Raw genomic sequence first — 23,855 nt, 5'->3', positions numbered from 1 at the left:
TTATGCTACTAAATGTAGTCTTAAAATAGAGATCTTTTATAATGTTATGTTTGAATATACTGTAAAGTATCATCACCTTTATCAATGCACATTTAAAATTTTCCATTGGTTGTGGTCCCTGGTCCTCACTTAGCATAAATTCTCCTTCTAATATAACATACATGTAGACTTCAGCTTGTAATTTATTGAATTATTCATAATTTTGCATGTGTAATCATAAATGCACTTCATTTTACAAATAGCTTGTTCTAATTAAAGAAAGCATGTATTTAAAAATGGAAATGCATTATAGATTTAACAAGTCTATAATGAATATGTAGTTTAATCATTGTTTTGTACCTAATAAAATTATAATTTGTTATTATTCAATTTAAAGTAAATAAGTAAACACTATTTCTGCTGATTAAAATTGACATAAATTCATATGTACAGACAAAAAAGCCCAGAGATTCTGACACAATGAATAATATGAATGAATGTTAAAGACATCATTCTAATTGGGGGTTCATAACCCACTTCAGTCCAATGTATGAAGTATGTTATGTCAAGAGCTTTGTAATGTTGTGAACAACCAATAAAAAAAAAAAGACATCATTCTAAATGAAATAAGAGAGTCACAAAAGTATAACTATTATATTATTTCAATTTTAATATTTATCTAGAATAGTCAAATTCATAAAAACAGAAAGCAGAAAAATGGTTTCTAATGGTTTGGGTGAAGAAATTGTAATTTACTGTTTTATTGTGCAGAATTTCAGTTTGAATATTAAAAGATTTTTGAAGGTAGATGGTGGTGGTGATTACACAAAAATGGGAAAGTACTTAATGCCACCAAACTGTAAGCATAAAAAACTAAGGTGGATTTAAAATTATACAACAAATACAGTTATAAAATTTTTACAGGAAACTATATTAATATGTATAATTTTATGTTTTTATGTATGTTAAATATACATTTGAAAGCAAAGATAATAAAATTATTCGTATTTTAGTGTGATTCAAAAATACATTCAAAAATTTTCAAGTATAAAATAAATTTCATGTAAAATGAAAAACAATATAGCAAAAAAATAAAAAAAAAGAAAAGCTCTCTTTTGAGACTCAGTTCTAACAAACTATACAAACTCTATAATAAATGATGGATTTTCATTTTTTTTTCTCAGCAAGTGCATTCTTTGGGTAGAGAAAAGATAAAATTTTTTGTATGTTTGTTGAGTATCTTGCTACTTTATTGCTACTTTTCTGATGGAGTCTTCAGGTTTTTCTATGAATAAAATCATATCATCTGCAGACAGGGGTAATTCGACCTTATCCTTTCTTTTATTTCCATGGTTTTTATTTCTTTACCTTATATAATTGCTGTAGCTAAAATTTCTAGTCCTATATTAAGTAAAAGCAGTGAGAATGGACATCATTGTCCTGTCCCCAGTCTTAAAGCACAGGGAACAAAAACAAAAATTGAAAATGGGATTACATCAAACCAAATGCTTCTGCACAGCAGAAACAATCAACAGAGTGAAGAGACAACCTACAGAATCTGGAATACATAGAGAGCTCAAAAAACTTAACAGTAACAAATTTTAAAAATTCAGTTAAAATAAGCAAATGATCTAAATAGATATTTCTCAAAAGAAGTACAAATGACTGAGATCCCATCTCACTCCAGTCAGAACCATAATAATAAAGAATACAAGTATCAGTAAATATTGGTGAAGATATGAGGAGAAAGCTACTCCCATACATTGCTGGTGGGCTTCAAATTGGTGCAACCATTATGGAAAGCAGTATGGAGTTTCTTTAGACAATTTATAAAGGAACCACCATTTGATCCAGTTATCTCACTCCTTGTTCTCTACCCAAAGGACTTAAAATCATAATACTACAGCCACATCAATATTTATAGCAGCTCAATTCACAATAGCTAAGCTATGGAAACAACCTACGTGCTCTTCAATAAATGAATGGATAAAGAAAATGTGGCATGAAACATTGCTCAGCCATAAAGAAGAATGAAATTATGTTATTAAAAGAAAATTAATGAAACTGGAAACCTATCATGGAAGCGAAATAAGCCAATCCCCAAAACCCAGAGGCTGAATGTTCTCTCTGATATGTGGATGCTAACCCAAAACAAGGGAGGATGCAGAGGGGAAGAATAGAAGTTAGTTGTATTAGACAAAGGGGAATAAAGGGAAGGGAGGGGAGAAGGAAATAGGAAGTACATAAAATGAATTAGACATAATTTCCCTATGTTCATATATGATGCATGACTAGTGTAATTCCACATTCTGTACTACCAACAAGAATGGAAGTCATAATCCACATATGTATAATATGTCAAAATACACTCTATTTTTATGCATATCTAAAATGAACAAATTTAAAAATTTGTTGCTTGAAAAAAAACTAAATAAAATATGTATTCAACCCAAATCCCCAGCAATAGATGAATGGATTAAGAAATTGTATATATACCACAATTTATTTACCTTGAGAGCTTCATTGTGTTTGTGTGTGTGTGTGTATACACACACGCACACACACACACACACACAAACACAATGAAGCTGTCAAGGCCATAATAAAGAATGAAAACAAGGCATTTGTCAGTAAATGAATGGAAATGGAGGATATCATGCTAAGTGAATTTAGTCAAACTCAAACACAAAAGATCAAATACAAATTAATAGACAATAGAAATGAAGTCTATTATGATAGAAAAAGTGAATGAGAGAAGGGAGGTAGGATTGAAAGGAAAGGGGGAGGGAACAGTGTGGAATCATGAATTGAAATTGATTTTCATGCATATATGAATTTATTGAGATAAACCCAAATACAATGTATAATTATAAAGCTCTAGTTTATAAAAAGAAAGAAGTAAATACACAAAAGAAAGAAAATGCAGAAAATTTAAGGAAATGGAAATTTTAACATTGTTGTTGATATAAGATTCAAAAAAGGTTTTAAGGGATGTTTACAATGTGGTTGTTGAAAAAGAACAGTAATGGGAAGTAGTGTGTGGAATATAAATAGATAGTTATTTATCAATTTCTTATCTGTATAGAGAATTAAATCTTAGTATATGTCAAGACTTTCAGTCCTCAAGGACAACAGTTAAAAAGTGACACACATAGGAAAGATTGAATTTTTTGGTACAATGTGAATCCTAATGAAAACAGTTAAGTTTAAAGTTTTGTTTACAGAATAAATTCTCAAGTGAATAATTGAGTGCTCCCTGTACACTGAAGTTTTATTTTCTGTTCATATGTATTTTATTTTATTTCTGTTCAAGTTAGAAAAAAACTTCAGCATTTTCTCAAAATATAGCATAATTTTGGGGTTGGGGTTGTGGCTCAGTGGTAGAGCTTTTGCCTAGCACATGCAAAGCACTGGGTTTGCCCCTCAGCACCACATAAAAATAATAAATAAATAAAATAGAGGTATTGTGTCTGACTATAACTAAACAAACTTTTTAAAAGCATCATTTTATAATAATGAGAAAGTATATACCTCTCATTAACTTAGATAAGTATTTATTTTTATCTATTATTATTTTTTCAAACAAAATCTGACATACATTTCCCTGCTGCACTATATCTAATGCTTCTCCACCAAACCTTCATGCCTTAGTGGACCTTGGGACTCCTCCAAGACATTGGAATTCTTAGTATCACAGAGTAAAACATCACTGGATTGATATCAGTCGTAAAGGCATTTATTGATCAGAGTCTTGGTTTACACTGACTCATACCTCTTAGAACAGAATACTTCTAGCCTTGAAATTATAATGCTATGTAGATGAAAATTGTTTTAAAATATTTTGATTTCTACCTAGTGAATTTCCAAAATACATGTTGACATTATTTTTTTTGTTTTTCACACCTTTTACTTTCTAATTGACAAAAGGTACTGTCTTCTTTTTATTTTTCAGGAGTTCTGGCCAATTAAAACCTCATTGTTCATTTTCTCCTCCAATACTCTCAATGTCATTTATCCTGATATTTTTGTAGGTGATTCTTAGGAAGTTCTGATTTTTTTTTCACAGAGTCTGAAATATGTTCATACATCTCATCAAGTCTAGAAGACAGCATACCCATTTATCCAGGGCAGAGGATAACTGAACATGCATCTTAATAATTGTAACCAGTCTCTCTATCTGTGCTTTCAAAAAAAAAAAAAAAAACATCTTTCTGGATACCCCCCGCCCCCACCAATCTAAAATTACTGTATTTTTCAGTATGTTAGACTTAGGTGTGACATTAATTAATAAAATTGTTCAAAGATATTATTTAACATTGCAAAATTTGTATTTACTTAAGTGTATGTGTGTGCACAAGATTTAGAATTGTTTTCTGGCAATTAGCTAGCAAACAGCCAGAAATTGGCCATATTTTAAAAGTTAAAATTTTCCAAATTAATTCACAAAGACCAATGCTCTTGAGAACCAGACCAGTACTAGCTTATTTGTTATTTTTAAAAGATTGTATCTGGGTTACAATTGATTCTTGTTTAGGCTAAGATGTAAGTTTTTCTTCCAACAATCCATCCAGAAAACATGCCAGAAGATTCCAAAGGAGACCTTGTTTTTCATACAATGTTTATTTCTTCATTCTAAAAGAGCATGTTGAATTCTGAAAATATAAATTGAGCAACACATAACTGCAATGCCCTTAATTTTCTCTCATATATTATAAATTAGTGACAACATTTAAGTTTTGTGAATCCATTTGTGCTTCTATGACAAAGTATCTGAGACTGTGTAGTTTATAAACAATAGCAACTTATTTCTCACACCAGTAGTTTTAGTGTCTGGTAAGGACCCAGATTCAACTTCCAAGATGAATCTTGTTTATTGCATCCATTGCAGGAGAGTATTACTGTGTTCTCACAGAAGGGAAGGAAAAAGTTCACAAATGCCAAACTGTCAATCGTCAATCTTGTTTTATAATAGCTTTAATCCATGTCAGGAGGGAAAGACCCTTGTGATCTATATTTCTTTCTTAATACAAATTTATGTTAACATTCAATACTTTCATTTTGGAAGGATCAAATTAAAAAAAATAATAGCTTGAATCTCAGAATTAAATCTTAGCAGCACTTTTATTGTTGTTGTTGTTATTATTATTATTATTATTATTATTATTATTATTATTATTTTGGAGGATGGATCCCAGGACCTCAAGCATGATGAGTAATAGCTCTATCACTGGTTTATATTTCTTACCCCTCTATCTTTTCTTGGGGAGTGGGTACTAGAGATTGAACTCAAGGGCACTCGACCACTGAGCCACATCCCCATCACTATTTTGTCTTTTATTTAGAGACAGGGTCTCACTGAATTGCTTAGTGCCTTGCTTTTGCTGAGGCTGGTTTTAAACTTGAGATGCCCCTATCTCAGGCTTCCAAGCCGCTGGGATTACAGGTGTGTGCCACGATGCCTGGCCCCATTATTTTTTTTTTATCTACAAATTTTGAGCATTACTTGCATCCAAAATTTTAATCAATAAAAATATACTCATAGTTTCTTGACATAACAAAATTGCTTTTCATTCCAGAAATAAATTATTTCTGCTTATACTGATTATTTCACAGTCTAAGAGGACATTCCAGACTATTCCAACTTATTTGAATAAACGTTGCCAGATTGCCAATAATTATTAATCTCAATTCCTTGTTCTGTTGCTGATTCTGAAGACATGTACTTATAATATCTTGAAGGAATTTTAGGAAATATATCACTTTATTTGACTCTTCATAATATTTAATGATAAATCCATTAGACATACAAAACACTGCACATTTTTTATTAAGCAAAAAGTATAATGTAATTTTCAAAAGTCCTAGTAACTATACAAATTGAAGTTGATAAATGTATGAGACTTATTATTCTTTTAAAACATAGAATACTTCACACAGAATGCATACTAAAGCCAGTCTGTGCACATACATGTCTGCAAAATTTGCACTGTGATGAAATGTTTCTTAGGTGAATTGATGCAGCACAGTGATAAATGGTCACCATGCTTTTGTTCTGAGAATTAGCTTGCACTAATAAATTTATAATATATGGGGTGGGGTTGTGGCTCAGCGGTAGAGTGCTCACCTAGCACATGAAAGGCCCTAGGTTTGATCCTCAGCACCACATAAAAATAAAGGTATTGTGCCAACTACAACTAAAATATATTAAAAAGTTACAATATATATTGTTATTTTTTAAACTACTTAACAGAGTTACTATTTCAGCATGTGGGAATCTAAATAGACCTATTTTAATATATCCCCCTCCCCCAAAAAAGGCCATTACAGGTGCATATTAATAGAATATCATAATTTAATTATGATAATTGCTTAACATGATTATAAGGAAAAATATTACATGTTCAAGAAATACAGGTAACCTGAGACTATACTTGAGAAAAGAATGAGTTATTAAAACATGATGTATATGCTTACTGTAATTGTGCAATAATTTCACTTAAAGACTCCAAAGTATCACTTGGAACAAAAAATGCTCCTTCCCATATTGCCTAGTGCCCCCTTGACATCCTTATTCCTCAGGGTGTAGATAAAAGGGTTGATTGTAGGAATCATGACTCCATAGAAGAAAGCCATGAACTTGGACTGGTCTCTTGCAATGGAAGAGGTGGGCTGAAGGTACATGCTAATGCCTGGACCATAAAATAAGAAAACTACAATGAGATGAGATGAACATGTTCCAAAGGCCTTTTTCCTTCCCTCAGAAGATTTAATCTTATGTATGGCATGAGCAATGCTAGCATAGGAGGCAAGAATTAAGCATAGAGGAACAGCTATTATAAAAATGCATGCCTCCTTTTCCCCACAGGCAGTCTTTATCAGAACTGGAATCTCACACAATAAGTGATCCAGTTTATTGATGCCACACAGTGGCAATTGTAATGTAAGTGTGGCTTCTGAGATAGCATAGGCCAGTCCACATAGCCATGTAATGGATATTAATAAGATGCAGATGCGCTGATTCATGATGAGGGTGTAGTGCAGAGGTCTGAAAATGGCCACATAGCTATCAAAAGACATGACAGCCAAGAGAAGACATTCAGTGGCTCCCATTGTGCTGAATAAATAAAGATGAAGTGCACACCCCACATAGCTGATGGTCTTCTTAGAGCTTCCTAGGTTAAATAGCATCTGAGGCACAATGCTGGTGGTGTAACACATGTCCAAAAAGTAAAGGTTGGTGAGGAAGAGATACATGGGGCTGTGCAGACGGGCATCTATCTTGCACACCAGAATGATGGCGATGTTTCCCATAATGGCCATAGGATATGTTATGAGAAGAATAACAAATATTGGAAACTCTAGCCAAGGACGGTCAGCAAAGCCTTGTAGAATAAAATCATCAGGGTGGCTATTGTTAATTAGCGCCATACTTTCCAATTTGTTTTACCTATAATAGAGAAAAAATTTTTAAAAAAGGTTTATAAATAATGATAATGCATTATTATTCATTGTTTATCCACTGTTGAAAGATGGGATGCAGTAACTTTTTTGGGGAATAATATAAATGATCTTGTATCAAGTGACCCAATTTCCCTTCATAGCACTGTAAGTTAAAATCGGTCACCTTCAATAGGTGAGATCACCATTCTGAAACTGAATTTCCTTCTAAGTATAATATGCCTATCTCCTTAAATTATGAATAAGATTATATGAAAAGTAGAATTGACTGTGATTTTAAAACATAAAAATATTGTTTGTTGACCTCTGACTTGCAGAATAGAGCACAAAGCCAACAATAAGTTGTCACTTGCAGGAAAAAGGATGAAATTGGACAGGAATGTGTTCAGCAAAGTAAACCAGATGCAGAAAAACAAGTATGTTTTCTCTCGTATGCAAAAGGTATTGGGAAAGCAAAAAGGGAAAAAAGGAGATTTAATGAAAGTAGAAGGGAGAATATTAGGGTATAGAAAAGTTATGGGGACGGAGAAGAGGAAGACAAGGGGAGGTCATAGGGATTGAAATTGGCCAAATTAAGGGATATGTATGCACAAATATGCCACAAGGAAGCCTACTATGCTCTATAGTTTATATACTCCAACAAAGAACAAAAAACAAAATTGAGTAGGCAGTTCCTGTATCTGGGCATCTGATAGAGTAACTAAGATATGGGCTGAGGATCATGTGGCTCATGCAAAAGATATTGGGAAAGCAAAAAGGGAAAAAGGAGATTTAATGAAAGTAGAAGGGAGAATATTAGGGTATAGAAAAGTTATGGGGACGGAGAAGAGGAAGATAAGGGGAGGTCATAGGGATTGAAATTGGCCAAATTAAGGGATATGTATGCACAAATATGCCACAAGGAAGCCTACTATGCTCTATAGTTTATATACTCCAACAAAGAACAAAAAACAAAATTGAGTAGGCAGTTCCTGTATCTGGGCATCTGATAGAGTGACTAAGATATGGGCTGAGGATCATGTGGCTCATGCAAAAGGTATTGGGAAAGCAAAAAGGGAAAAAGGAGATTTAATGAAAATAGAAGGGAGAATATTAGGGTATAGAAAAGTTATGGGGACGGAGAAGAGGAAGATAAGGGGAGGTCATAGGGATTGAAATTGGCCAAATTAAGGGATATGTATGCACAAATATGCCACAAGGAAGCCTACTATGCTCTATAGTTTATATACTCCAACAAAGAACAAAAAACAAAATTGAGTAGGCAGTTCCTGTATCTGGGCATCTGATAGAGTAACTAAGATATGGGCTGAGGATCATGTGGCTCATTTTTTGAAGCACTGCTTTAGGGAAACACAAAAATATTAAGAATATTAAAATATTGAGGTAGTGACAGTAGAAGAAAATTAAAGAACTAATGTGGAGCCATAAGAATAATAATCAAGATAACCTTCTCTGGCACCAATTAGTTGGTGAAATAATTATATTATCTCTATGGGGAATAAGAAATATTTGATGTTAAAGAATCTATCTGAGCTATTTTGAATTTAGCAAGAAATATTAATACTTTAAACATTATTTTTCTCCATTATAAATGAAGAGAGTAGAGCTATAGTCACATACATTTCTCCATGCTTCAGGATTTGTTTTTTTCTGTAATTTTTTTTCTTTTGTAACTGCTTGGTTAAAACTTTGGGCATTTTGTCTTTCGTGTTAGATTTTAGTTAGTTTAGTCCTATTGTATGGATTTTCCTTTATTGAATGGGATTATTACCTATTTTTATGTATGTTTTGCCCAGTTATCTAAGACCCACTCATTATAAAGTTACAAATACATTTTTGAACTCTAGGTAACTACTCTCAGAATATAAGTCAATTTACAAATGCAGGTCCAGAGACCTATTTAAATTCACATGTTGTTTCACATTGTCAGGATATACATATTCTTGTGTTTTTCAAAAATATCCACATTCAATGCGAAAGTCAAGTAGCTGAAAAAAATGGCATTTTGAGAAGACAAACAATGAATTGAAAATTTTTGTTTATATATTTTCCATTATCTAGTGATGCCTTTGGGTTACATAAAATCCACAATGTCCTGTAAGTTGGGCAACATTCAGGTGGAAGGTTACGGTAGCATTTTAATGACAAAATTCCAAGTTACTTTATAAGTGAAACTAGTGGTTGAAGAAACAAACTACATTTTTATGGTTCAAAGGCACAATTTTGATATTTTGTTTATCATTGAGGCCTCAACATCCTCCTGTGACATGTCACATAAAGCTATTCAGAGCTAAGATGAGATGTGAATCTTGCTCTTTGTATATGATTCTAGACCAGAAGTATATAATAATAATAATAATAATAATAATAATAATAAAATGATGATGATTCTAACTAATCCTTAAGGATCCCTGTTTGCCAATAAGCCTTTCATCCCTGTTAAATTAATTAGTATCAATTAATAACCATCTTCATTATCTATTTTATCATATCAAAACCTTATGATAGGGGAATTTTAGTTACATATATTTTCATATGTTGTTAATCTTTCATTCTAATCTGCTATAAAAGATACAGTTGTAAATACCAAAAAATGATAGATAGTTTAAATGAGGTGGTGAAATACTGAGACAATTAGTTTAGAGATTCTATAGAAAGTATCTGTACACTGTCAACATTTATAAACAAATGTGGCCCAGATACTTCATTTAGCTAACATTATTTAAAATGTTATTTTTAGTACCACACATTCAGAAATATAGTATAGCCTATTTTTAATGATAAAATTTATGTTGTAGATAGATATAAATCAATAATTACATTCTAAAAAATAAATATTTATAAAACTGCAAACTACCCACATTGTTATGTAATTGAAGCATGAGTCATCCTTTGACTATTCATTTAATACTGTCATATTCACCCTTTAAATTATTTTACCAGGAACCATCCTTCAATAGTTTGAAAAGTAAATTTAGATTTGAAATTTTATGAATTCTTTATAATTATTTTTATCTTTAATGAAAGCATTTACTCCAGTATTCTTTGAGTGATTTTATTAAATTCATATTTTTAAAAACTTTTATTCTTATTATTCACATAATTGTAGCTTTGTGGATGGTCATCACTCCTTTCAAAAGACAAAATGGTAGCACATTTGGTCATTGATAAATTTTATTTGGTATTCATGGTAATAGCACTCAGCAGTAGCAGTATCATGACTTTTGTAAGGAAACAGGACTACTGAAAAATAACAAATTAGTTAACATCAGGTTATTAAATGTTTTATTTTGAAAGAGTTAAAACAGAAAGTTTCCTTATTGTGCTGAGTCAGGTAGACAGAAATCTCCCGTTTTATAGAAAATCTGGTCTGTTTAGGATCTATCTGCTTCCTTTAAATCATCAGTTTGATTATGTGACATTCAGTATGAGAGACTAATTCAGTTTGTTCTGCTCTGTTGGAGCCTACTAGGGGAGTTCAGTCCAAAACTAGATTTGCCTAGGGACACCACAGCAAGTGTGAATTTATTTGGAAGCATTGGTAATCCACACAATATTAAGCTCTATAATTCTATTCTTAGGACTCTTATTTTCTCCTTGTTTTTCTCATATGTTATTACTTTTACTTCTTGGATTCTGTGGCTTTTGAATCGACTACTTACAGTGATGATTTTTAATCACTATTTCACCTCACAAAGGTCTATTTATCCCCAAATCTCAAAGTCACTGTAAAAAAGTGTCAAACTCTATTCCATTGATATCTCCTTAGTATCTCCATTCACATTTCATTGTAGTGTATCCTCTCACACTTCCTTTTCATCACGCACAATATATTTACCACATTCCTTAGCTTTATACAGTAGAAGACCACAAGAAGAAATAAGAGTTATTTTATTTGAATTAAAACATTTGGATGAAATATGAGGACAAGTCAATCTATGAAAAATTTGTATACTAAAAACTTATTTTTTTATTAGTTTCTCAAAACACTACAATGATCTTGACATATCATACATTTGATTCAAATGGGGTATGAATTCTTATTCTAAAAACTTATTTATACAACATATTCACATGATTGAACAAAATCTTCAAACTCCACTCAGGTATTAAGCATGTCAGAAGTAATATTTATTGAAATTTAAATGTGTTTAATGTTATTTTATGTAAGAGTTTCAAAAAAAGAGAATATATACAAAGAGTAATGTAATTGCTTCGATAGCCACTGGAGTAGGCATTTCTAAATTTTAAAGAAGTCTCCTTGAAACCAAATGAAATATTCTCTGACTTTCATACTCATATCAGGCACTATGCTCTACACACATTCCAACCATCCCTGAAAATATTCACCTAACCCATAAAGGGTATTTTTACTTACCTTATTTTGATAAATATTACTCAGTTAAAAGGATTTTTGTAGGAGTACCTTAAACATTTTCATACTCTAGAGAAGAATAAAATGTAGTACAAAAATGAGTACAATATTTAAGAATCAACTTCAAAACCCTTAGTTTTTCAGTTGATAAATGATGCCCAAAAGAAAAGACAGACTAGAAAGGTGATAGTAGATAGCACAAAGGATGCTTTGTGTGAATGCTATTTGTACACTCTTACTGAAACCTCTTGGGCATGGGTTTCAAGCAGACCATTTATTTGCCCTTATCCCAGTTGAGTTAGCAGAGCATGTTCCATGGGAAAGAGTTGTTTATGGAAATGCATCTTTTGCACAATTAGTTACCTATTGAATTAAGTTGGAAGTGAGTCTCTTCTGTTGTTAGATGTGTTTTTAAAAAACCATATTCAATTTTAAAAATTTATTTCATTTTTATTTATTTAAAACTATTTGTAGATATGTATTTGTTTATCTATTGATGAATAATAACTGCATCTTTATGGAATACAGTGTGATGTTTTGGTATATTTATACAATTCATGTTGATGATCTGAGAATACTAACTTATCCATAATCTCAAACATTTGTCATTTGTTTATGTTGAGTACAATCTTCTAATTGAATTACATAATAAAATATTATTTACTATAACAAACTTCTATGTAATAAAACACCAACTCTTCTTTATACATGGCTATGGCTTTATAACCATTATGTTGCTTATACATTGTAGATGCTAGTGCATTTTTTAATAAATACTGTGCGAATATTTATTTCTTATTCTGAGGTTTGTCTGTTTAATTTGCTAATTATAGCCTTTACTATTGTTAACAACTAAAAGCTTTTAGAAAAAAAAAACTTTTCTTTTTTTTCATTTGTTGCCTTCACCTTTATATTCTTGTCTAAAAATTCTTGCCCAGACCAATGTCACAGTGTTTCTAGTTTTTCTAGAGTTTGGGGCTTTACATTAAGGTCTTTGATTAACTTTGAGTTGATTTTTTTATATAGGATGAGCGAAAGCAGTCTAGTCTCATTCTACATGCAGACCTCCACTTTCCTCAGCACCATTTATTGAAGAGAATATCCTTGCACAAATGTATATCCTTGGAAAAATCCTTTGGAATTTCTAATTTTTCTATTCTTTTCCATTGGTCTATGTGCTTATTTTTGTGTAAGCACCAAATTCTTTTGGCTCTCTAGTTTTGTAGGATATCTGGAACTCAGGCTATGTTTTGCCTTCACATTCCTTTTTTGCTTAAAATTGCTTTGGATGCATGAGATCTTCTGTAGTTTCATACAAACTATAGAATTACTTTTTTAAATTTCAGTCAAGTATGATTTTTGAACACTAATTTTAAATAAGATACAATCAAGCTCTGTATTTTCAGGGAAATTGGTTCCAGGATCCCAAACAGGTATAAAAATCTGTAGATTTTCAAGTCTCCTATTATAAATAACATAGTATTTGCATATAACCTGTATATATTCTTCTTTATATTATAAATCTTTTTTTGATTTAATTTTAATGCCTAATACAATGTAAATAGTTGTTACAAGAAAATGGCAATAAAGACAAGAAAAAATCTGCACATGGTTAGTACAGACATAAATCATTGTGGACATATTTATGGAATACATTATCTACTGATGTATGGATATACATCAGATATACATGTATGATTGTTGAATGTATGGACAGAGAACCCATGAACATGGAGGGCTAACTGTACAGTGAATTAAATAAATAGGAAAAATCAGATCATTTAAATAAATGATTTGAGGGAATTTAAATGTGGGTTTTCTGATACCATACTTCATTTATTCTTAAAATATCTCACATAATATTTTACTGTTTAATCTGATTGTTTTGCTGTTGAGTTCCTTATGCATTCTACAAAATAATCCCTTGTCAGATAGTTTGCAATTTTTTTTTTCCATTTCTTAGATAACTTCTTCACTCTGTTGATTCTTTTCTGTGCAGAAGATATAATCCCATTTTGTTCTTTTGTTACCTGTATTTTTGAGGTCTTATTTAAAAAAATATTGCTTAGGCCAATGTTTTGAAAAATTTCTGCCATTTTATTTCTAGTAGTTTCATAATTTCCCATCTTACATTCATGTTTTGATTCTTTCTGAGTTTGTTTTTGCATATTATGAGAGATAGGAGTCAAATTTCAGTCTTGTGTACATCAGTTTTCAGTATATACCACTTATTGAACAGGCTATCCTTTTATTTTTTCCCCCTTTGATGAGAGTTATTTGGCTGTACATGCAAGGGGTTATTTCTGGACACTCTATTCGGTTCCATTGGTCTGTGTGTCTGTTTTGTTTTGATTACTATAGCTCTGTGGCATATTTTGAATCATGTAATATGGCATCTCCTGTTTTGTCCTTTTTGGTGAATAATTGGCAATTTGGGGTTCTTTATGCATCCACATGAATTTTAGAACTTTCTTTTTCTTTTTACTAATTCTGTGAAGAATATCATTAGTACCATTAGTACTTTGATAGCATAGAATCTGGAGAACACTCTGGGCAATATGAACAGTTTAATATTAATTTTTATTCATAAATATATTCATTGTATTTTTTTGTGTCCTCTGTAATTTCTTTCCCCAGAGTTTTGTAATTTTTTTTTTATAAAAGTGTTTTGTTTCCTTGACCAAGTCATTAAATTCTTGTTAAGTGTCTTAATTTCTCATTAGGTTCAATGTTTGGAATTTTAAATATTTTATTAGTGCATTATGTTTATACATAATAATGGCATTCATGTTGACATAATCATGCATGCATGGAATATAATTTGCTCTATTTCAGTCCCTATTACTTCCTATTTTCCTCCCTACCTCTTGTTCCTCTTCCTCTACTGGCCTTATTTCTATTTATTTATTGTTTCTTAAATTGGTCCTTCACAGTAGTAAAATTCACATATTTATATATTGCATTTACATCTTAATTGAGTCATTTTCATTCTGCAGTATCTTCCTTTTCTCATTCCTCCACCCTTCCCCACAATCCCATTTCTCTACTCCACTGATCTCTCTTCTATTTTTATGGGAATGGCCCTCTCCATCCTTTTTTTTTTCCTTAGTTTGCCCTAGCTTCCACATAGGAGAGAGAAAACTTTGACCCTTGACTTTCTGAATCTGGCTTCTTTCACTTAGCATTATGTTATCCAGTTTTATCCATTTACCAGCAAATGTTATAATTTCATTCTTGTGTGTGTGTGTACACGTGTGTGTGTGTGTTTGTGTGTAAAATCATTCATATATATGTATGTGTATACATACACATGTAACATATATGCCAAGTCTTTATATTGAGTAATCTGGGAATAAAATTATAGTAGTAATGTTCTTGAATAGGTTGAGAAATCAGTTATTAAAGATAATAAAATTACTATTATACCAAATAGAAATTGAAAAGGAGAAGAGAAAAAAATGATAAAGAAAATAAAAAGAAAGAGTAAAGATAGAATGAATAAGTAATGCAAATTACAATAGAAACATCAGGGAAAAACTGGAAGGTATTTGAGGTAGAAGTAGGTAATGCAAGAAGGAAAAGAGAAGCTATGAGTAGCAAATGTCAACCTGAGCTAGGAAAACAAAAATAGAATGATCCCAGTAAATGCTTTAAAATATCAGAAGAAATAAATCAAATATGTTGAGTACTCCAATGTCAAACAATAGAACATCTGTGGATTCAATATGAAGAGTATTATCTGTAAGATCACTGCATGTGATAAGTCATGGCAAGGTAGGGAGATTTTTATTTGTATTTCATCAGGATTTAGAAACTTTAGAAAATGTCCACTACTTCCCAACTTTATTTCTAGGTTTCCTTGGGTATGGAGGTAGTGATTACATAAGCTCCCAAATCTGATAGAATTGTAGGAGAACCCCCTAGTCCCTATCTTTGGTGTCATGCACCTACTAGCTTTCTCCTGGGTCAGAGGAGACGGTCGCTAATTGTGACTTAGTAACCAGGTTATTCCCTGCTAAGGTTGTTTTCTTAGATGTCCTCCTGAAGAAAACCTCCTTGTAGCATCCAGTACTGTCAAATCCAATTTGGAATCCCCTATGTATATTTTGGAGTGTGTGGGGTTTGGTGGTCTAAGGTAGAGATCTGGCTGATGTGCTGCTGGTTGACCTGCTGAGTGATATAGGGCTATCACCCCTTCTGAAGTGCAGAAGTTTTAGGTCAGTGGGCTTGTATCTGGATTGTGGATGGTGTCCCTGTGATTTTCATCTGTAAGTCCCTTTATGAGGTGTATTGCCATTGTGTATGCATGAGGTTCTTTGCTGGCTGCTGGAAGTTATCTTGAGAACATGCCTTCTATGAGTTCATGAATCTAATTAAGAATTAAGTTAACTGGATGCTCTAGAATTCACAGCTATGGATGCTCCTAGAAGTACTGAGACACAAAAGCTACTTCTCTGGTTGCTATAGTTTTCCTCAGCAGCCAGTGTTTATTAGCCCTGAGGAGATCTGAGTTGGCATGGTTGGAGGGTGCTGAGTCTGCTGACTATTTCTATTGGGTGTGACAATGCAGGGTGCACAGCTCAGGGCTGTCACTGTCTGCTGTGGGATGCTTAGCACCTGCTCCTTTCTGCAGGGGCTTCTTTATAATGGCAGAGAGCTTGTTGGCTGTCTTCAACTGTAAGGCCTATAAATGTGGGCTCTCTGTGAGAAATCTGTGGCCCCAAAGCCTCCATCCTGGCTGCTGCAGATCAGTGGGTTACTGTTCCTGTGACTGGGGTAGAATTTCAGTTGGCCTGCCTTTGTCTGAACTCCTAAGGCTGGCAACTGGGAGCATCACCTTCCGTCCACGTGGGCTTCTTTGTAGCAAACAAAGTGCTTGGTGGCTGTCTGACAGTGTGGGGCCTGTGATGTCCATTCTCTTTGGGCAGTTTGTGGAGTAGAAACCTCCACACTGGTTGCTGCAGATCACCAGGATTTTACCCATCACTGTGATGGAAGTGGAGTGTCAATTGGCCCATCTTTTCCTGAGGTCCTGCAGAAGCTGTGGGGTGCTCTGTACTGGGGTTAACACTACCCAGGAATGATTTATTCTTGGGTCAATTCCATCCCATTCCTCTTGTCCTGGGGGAGGGGGAGGGGGTTTTACTAACCTTCACCTAGCAGCTATACCTCTATAAGTTTCTTCCAATGAGATTACTGAAATAACCTGTTTCTAAGCAGTTTCCTCTGGTTTTATTTATCACTACAGGTGGGGAGAAGATTTATTGCTTTAATTTCTTCATAGGAGACTAGCTAGCTGTGGATTCTACTGAATGGATGTCCTGTTTGGTATAGTTTTCAGCCTACAATTTGGGTTAAACTGTGTGATCTTCTTCACCTTATATGCAGCTCCTGTCCTGTTTTAACTTGATCTGCCTTTTTTAAAGCAAATCTTGTTAAGGAAGTAAAATTACAGGCAATTTTCCCCCTCTCCTTCTATGTTACCCTTTCCCACTCAACAGACCTGGTCAGAGATTGGAGTCAAGGATTTCTGTCCTTATTTTCTGGTTCATTAAAAAATTTCAATTCCCAATAAGTCTCAAACTGTCCCATATTGAGTTTTATGGTGTTTGCTCTGTCACTCAGCTGTCTGGTCAGCTGTTCTTTCTCTGCTTTGTTTCTGGCCATGGAGGAATTGAGTGTTGCTCTCCAGGTTCACTCTGTCATAAATTCCTCTCCTTGACAAAATTTATTCCTAGACATTGCACTATATTTTTGCAGCTGTCAAAAATGGGATTTCATTCTTGGTTTCTCTCTGAGCATTCTCATGATTGGTGTACAAAAGAGATACTTATTTTGGTGTGTTGATTTTGTGTACTGCAACTTTACTGAATTCATTTATCAGTTCCAGTGGTGTTCTAGTGAAATAGTTTATTTTTTTAAATATATAGAATCATATCTTCTACTATGAGGAATAATTTGACATTATGTCTTTCTATTTCTATTTTCTCTTGCCTGATTACTCTGGCTAAGATTTCCAGTACTAAACTGAGTAAGAGTGGCAGAAGTGGAAATAGTTGTCTTACTACAGGTTTTAGAGGAACAGTTTTCAGTTTATCCCTATTCAATGTTAAGTTGACTAGTGAGTTTGCCATATATACCCTCTATTATATTGAAATATATTGCTTCTATACCTACTTTGGTACAATTTTTATCCTAAAGGGATGTTGAACTTTTAGCAAATGCTTTTTCTGCATCTACTTAGATATTCACATGATTTTTGTCCTTCCATTTGTTGATAATGGTGTATTACATTTATTGAATTGAGTTGCAAATAGGTGCTTTAGTTGTGCTTTGTGAAAGGTGTTGAACCATTCTTGCATCCCTCAGATAAATTCCAATTAATCATGGTCAATAATCTTTTTTCAATGCTGTTGGGTTCCATTTGCTGGTATTTTATTGAGTATTTTATTTTGCATACATATCCATTAAATATATGGATCTAAAGTATTCTTTTGTGTGTGCGTGTGTGTGTGTGTGTGTGTGTGTGTCCTTGTTTAAGTATAGAGTAATACAAAGAGTTTGGTACAGTTCCTATCTTATCCATTTTTTTGGAATATTTTGAGAAGAATTACAATTAATTCTTCTTTAAATGTTTTATAGAATTCAGTCAAAAAGCCATCACATCTTGGACTTTTCTTTGATGGGAGATTTTAAATCACTGTTTTGATCTCATTACTCATTATTGGTCTGTTCAGATTTTCTATTTCTTCTTGATGCAATCATTTTAGGGAGCATATGTTTAGGAATTTGTTCATTTCTTTCAGGTTTTCCAGTTTTCTAGCATCCGATTGTTGATAGTAGTTTTTTTTTTATGATCAATTTATTTCATGGAATCAGTTGTAAGATCTCCTTTTTATACCTCTGATTTTATTTATTTGGACTTTTCCTTTTCTTTCTTTATTGTTTTTGTTTACCTAGCTAAATAGTTGTCAATTTTGTTTATCTTTTTTTAAAAAAGCAATGTTTGCTTCATTTATATTTTGTATAGTCTTTTAAATTTTTACTTTATTTCTGCTCTGATCTTTATTTTTCGTTTGAATAATTTTACATTTGGTTTGTTCTTTTATAAGTACTTGAGGTGTATCATTAGGGTGTTTATTTGAAATCTTTCTATTTTCTGTTGTTTTCATTTATTATTATAAGTTTCCCTCTTAGTACTACTTTTGTTGTAGTACACAAATTTTTATGTTTTCATTTCAAGAATTTTTTTTTCATTTTTACTCTCTTCAATGCCCCATTGGTTATTTAGGAGTATGTTGTTGAATTTTGATTTAATTGAATTTTTCCCATTGTACTTGTCTATTTCTAGTTTTATTCCATTTAGCCCTTGGAAAATATATGACAGAATTTCAATTTTTAAAATACTTTTTAAGACCAGCATATGATTTAACCTGGAGGTTTTTTTCCATTTGCTGATGAGAAGTATATGTATATTGCTGTATTGGATGGGATGTTCTGTAACTGTTTTTCAGGTCAAAGTCATTTAAAATATGGTTTAGTTCTGATGTATCTTTATTAATTCTCTGTTTGAATGGCTTGGTTATTGAGGAAAGTGGGATATTTATTTCAACAATTATTATGGTATTGAAATCTGTCTCTCTCTTTAGATGTAATAATATTATACTTATGATAATCATCTCTTCTTGCTGAATTGATTCTTTTAATATATAATGACTTTCTTCATATTTTTTAATAATTTTTGATTTAATTTTTCTTCTATTTGATATGATTTGAGCTGTTATTGCTTGCTTTTGATTTTTGCAGAATATCTTTCTTCAAACCTTCCTTTTTAGTCTGTTGTGTGTATCTTATTTAGTGAAGTAAAGTGAACTTCTTTTAGGGGACATATAATTGGAACTTGCTTTTTTAATCCCTTGACCAACCTTTTTTTTGACTGGAGAATTTAATCCATTCATATTCAAAATTATTATCAATATGGTGTGAACTTACTCTGTCATTTTGTTGCTTTCTGACATTTTTACATATCCTTTCTTCCTTTCCACCTCTGGAAAATTTCCTCCGTTTTTCCTTACCTGAGAAGTGTTTTATTTCACTTCATTTCTGAAGAATAGTATTGTGGGACATAGTATTCTTAGTTTTCAGGGTTTTTTTTTATCCTTCAGGACTTTGAAGATGTCATCATGTTGTCTTATGGGGATGAGGGAGAAGTCGGAGCAGACTCCCTACAAAAATGTCAGTGAAAAGCAAACAGGGACAAAAATATCTCCCAAAGACGAACTTCATGTTTTGAATACTAAGAAACATGCAAAAGTGAGTTTTGGGTAGAAGTATTTAAAAAAAAAAAGACAAACATAATAATTCTCTCTCTCTTTTTTTGAGTGTGATTTTGTTTAAAGTTTGGAAATAAAGCATTTAGAGGAATAAAACCAAAACCAAGCAAAATTTTGAATAATCATCGAATTTATTTATTGTTCGAAAAAGCAGAAAACCCTAGTGAAAAATAAAATGTGTTATTTAAAATATGTCTTCTTAAAAGAGTAACATTAAACAGAGACATGAGATGGGAGGGAAAGGGAGAGAAAAGGGAAATTGCATGGAAATGAAGGGAGACCCTCATTGCTATACAAAATTACATATAAGAGTTTGTGAGGGTATGGGAAAATAAACAAGGAGAGAAATGAATTACAGTATACGGGGTAGAGAGAGAAGATGGGGTGAGAAGGTGCCTGTCTGATTCTTTAAAATAAATATCAAATGGTGGCACCCATTACTTCTCTCATTTAGCCAAAACGTGGTCGTGTTCATACGCTACTGCATCACTCTTCACTCTAAGGGGAGCTGGAAAATGTCGACCTGTGATGGGCACTTGTGATGGGATGAAGAACACTATTAGATGAGAACCTGAAACTCCTTTTACTGTTCCAGCAATAAGAATTCCTGTTAATGCAAGTGCTGATATCTCTGAAGATCTAACCACTTTTAACAGAGAAGAAAAATATTAATTGCTTAGAAAAGTATCTTTTAGCAATATAGCTCTGTTCTTGACTTGTGATTCAAAAATAAGTTAAAGACAGGAAGGTTGCTGGGGGTTGTAAAAAGAGGGGTAAAGAATTACTACAGCGACGGGGCCCCGCTCGGAGGGGAGCAGAGGTCCGGCACCAGCTCCCCCCCAGCACCCGGCCCCGCCTCCCCACTCGGCCAGCATGTTCATCTCTGCCAGCGGCACCTACGCCGGCCCGGACAGCGGCGGTGGCCCGGCGCTCTTCCCCGCGCTGCACGACACTCCAGGGGCTCCCGGCGGTCACCCACACCCGCTCAACTGCCAAATGCGTCTGGGGCTGGCGGCGGCGGCAGCAGCCGCGGCGGCTGAGCTGTATGGCCGAGCAGAGCCGCCCTTCGCTCCACGCTTTGGGAGGCGCACTACGGGGCGGTGGCTGCCGCTGCGGCCGCCGCTCTGCACGGCTATGGAGCCGTGAACTTAAACCTGAACCTGGCTGCAGCGGCGGCCGCAGCGGCAGCGGGGCCTGGGCCCCACCTGCAGCACCACGCGCCGCCCCGGCGCCGCCGCCGCCGCCGCCGCCGCCGCCGCCGCCGCCAGCGCCCGCGCAGCACCCGCACCAGCACCACCCCCACCTCCCAGGGGCCGCCGGGGCCTTCCTGCGCTACATGCGGCAGCCAATCAAGCAGGAGCTCATCTGCAAGCGGATCGACCCCGACTAGCTGGCCGGGCCGCCACCGCCACCGCCCCCGGCCGGCGGCGCCAAGCCCTGCTCCAAAACTTTGGGCACCATGCAGGAGCTGGTGAACCACGTCACGGTGGAGCACGTGGGCGGCCAGGAGCAAAGCAGCCACGTCTGCTTCTGGGAGGACTGTCCACGCGAAGGCAAGCCCTTCAAGGCCAAATACAAGCTCATCAACCATATCCGCGTGCACACTGGCGAGAAGCCCTTCCCCTGCCCCTTCCCGGGCTGCGGCAAGGTCTTTGCACGCTCTGAAAACCTCAAGATCCACAAGCGCACTCATACAGCGGAAAAGCCTTTCAAATGTGAATTCGATGGTTGTTATAGGAAGTTTGCCAATAGCAGTGATCGAAAGAAACATTCCCATGTCCATACCAGTGACAAGCCCTACTACTGCAAGATCCGAGGCTGTGACAAATCCTACACTCACCCGAGTTCTGAGGAAGCACATGAAGATTCACTGCAAGTCCCCCCCACCTTCTCCAGGAGCCCTTGGTTACTCATCAGTGGGGACTCCGGTGGGTGCCCCCTTGTCCCCTGTGCTGGACCCAGTAGTCTGCACAACCAACCCCAACTCCAGTTGCCCTCCAAGACTGGACTCCGGGAGAGAGCACCTCCGCGGGCCCAATGTCTTTGCACCCACTGATCCTGATACAGCAGATAGTTAATTGAGGCCTCCAAAGTCAAGGACTCAGGTGAGCTGAGGAATGCCCCAGGCTCTGCCCTTCCCTCCTACATCTGGGTTTCCAGTTGTGCCCAAAGGGAAAGCCCCGTTTGGGGTGAAAGGATAGAACACAAATTAGTTTCAAAGCCAGAAGATGCTTGCAGGAATTCGGGGTTGCCAGCACGTTTAGCTAGCAGTACGCAATGCCCCCAGCAAAGGTGCCATGCGATGCGCTGGTTACTGCAATGAGCACTCGGTTGGGCTGAATGGATCATCAATTCTGCCAAAGTGGGCGCTACCGTGAGTACCCACTGAAAGGGTGGGTGCGTAAGAATACTGAAGGTATCGCCTGGAAAACCAAATATACAAAGTCTAATCTAATCAGTAGGGTATTTTCTGTGGAATAAACCGTTGGAATAGAGCAGTCACACGCCCACTAAGATGTGGGGCCCACTAAGATGTGGGCAGGAAAAAATGATAGAAAATAACGCTTTCTGTGGAAGAACAACACTAGTTTTGGAAGGGTGCAGCTGTTTGTCCCACAAGGCAAGAGACACCCAGTTCCAGCTTGTGCTCAAAACAACAATAACAGTTTGTTCCAGGAACTAACCAACTGATACATTCTATTCTAGGGAGTGGCTGAAAACAAAGAACTGGGTCTCCGCCCAAGAATTAGGCTCACACCCACACAAGGCAGCACAGCAAAATAGCTCACCACAAGCCCGGATGTCAAGCCTTGGTGGACTGAGAGGGTGTCTGAAGAGCGCTCCAGCCAGTGGAAGCCCTCTAAGTTCCCCGACACTCCCGACGACTTTGGATCGCTTGATAGACCGACTACCCTCCTCTTCCTCGGTCCCAGTAAGTGCCCGGGGACGCTGGGTCCAACAGCAGGCTTTCTTGACCTCTCAGGAGCAGTTCAAGACCCGCGCGGGCCCAGATCTGCAATGCACTCAGAAAACTGCTCTGGTTTGGTCCTCCTCGGACCAGCTGCCGGAGCTGGCCGGCTCCTGCTAGGGGCGGGCGCGGAATTCGCGATGCAGGCCTGGTTGCTCTGAGTTTGGGGTACGGCAGCCGTGGCTTGGACTTTCCAGGTGTACTTTTATTAAAAGGGGTTGGGACTAGCTGAAGGTGATGATGTTTTGCAAGCGCCCTGGCGTTTTTTTTGTGTGTGTGTGTAGAATGGTGGGAAGTTGCCCAGGTCCAGGGACCGCCCATCCCCCCGTCGCATCCTTAACTCCTGGACTGTAGGCGAAGAGGAAGGGCTAGCTCCGGGAGCAGCCTGCAGAGCCAGCGCTGCAGGTTTCGGCCATAGCCCACGCGGTGGCGCTGTCGGAAGAGGACGCTTAGATTCCCGGCCGAGACCCCGGCAGTGACCCGGTCTCCAAGGTGGAGGGACCTTAACAACTAGCCAAGACCTCGGGGTTCTTCGCCGCCACCTTGGGCCCAAGTCCCTCTGGTATTTCCCGGAGGAAAACTGCCCCAGCCGCTGCAGCCCCGAGGTGGGGGCGGGGAGGTAGCGGCGGCTCTTTTGGCTTTTCTTCCCCCTTTGCCTTGTTATCTCTCGGTCGTTTACTGTCGATTTCTACACATAAACTAGATTAGCAGGACAGTCATTTTCTCGCTGCGCTGCTGCAGA

The 23,855-nt window shown here is 35.8% G+C and overlaps 1 protein-coding gene and 1 pseudogene across 2 annotated transcripts; one reads left to right on the top strand and one right to left on the bottom strand.

The window, feature by feature from the left end:
- Nucleotides 1–6,492: 6,492 nt before the first annotated feature.
- LOC308650469 (putative olfactory receptor 2B3) lies at nt 6,493–7,407 on the bottom strand (the record flags this gene model as incomplete). The annotated part of the gene is made up of 1 exon (XM_081296469.1): nt 6,493–7,407. One exon carries the CDS (start codon nt 7,405–7,407, stop codon nt 6,493–6,495), a length of 915 nt encoding a protein of 304 aa, XP_081152595.1.
- A 12,604-nt stretch (nt 7,408–20,011) lies between these two features.
- LOC308649283 (zinc finger protein ZIC 5-like) lies at nt 20,012–22,223 on the top strand (annotated as a pseudogene). The gene is made up of 2 exons: nt 20,012–20,125; nt 20,880–22,223. The product of its transcript is annotated as a zinc finger protein ZIC 5-like (transcript).
- Nucleotides 22,224–23,855: the final 1,632 nt, after the last annotated feature.

The sequence above is a fragment of the Spermophilus citellus genome (assembly GCF_964194105.1).
Source record: "Spermophilus citellus genome assembly, chromosome: 5".
In the NCBI taxonomy this organism is placed as follows: domain Eukaryota; kingdom Metazoa; phylum Chordata; class Mammalia; order Rodentia; family Sciuridae; genus Spermophilus; species Spermophilus citellus.
This window is presented reverse-complemented; position numbering and strand designations above follow the sequence as displayed.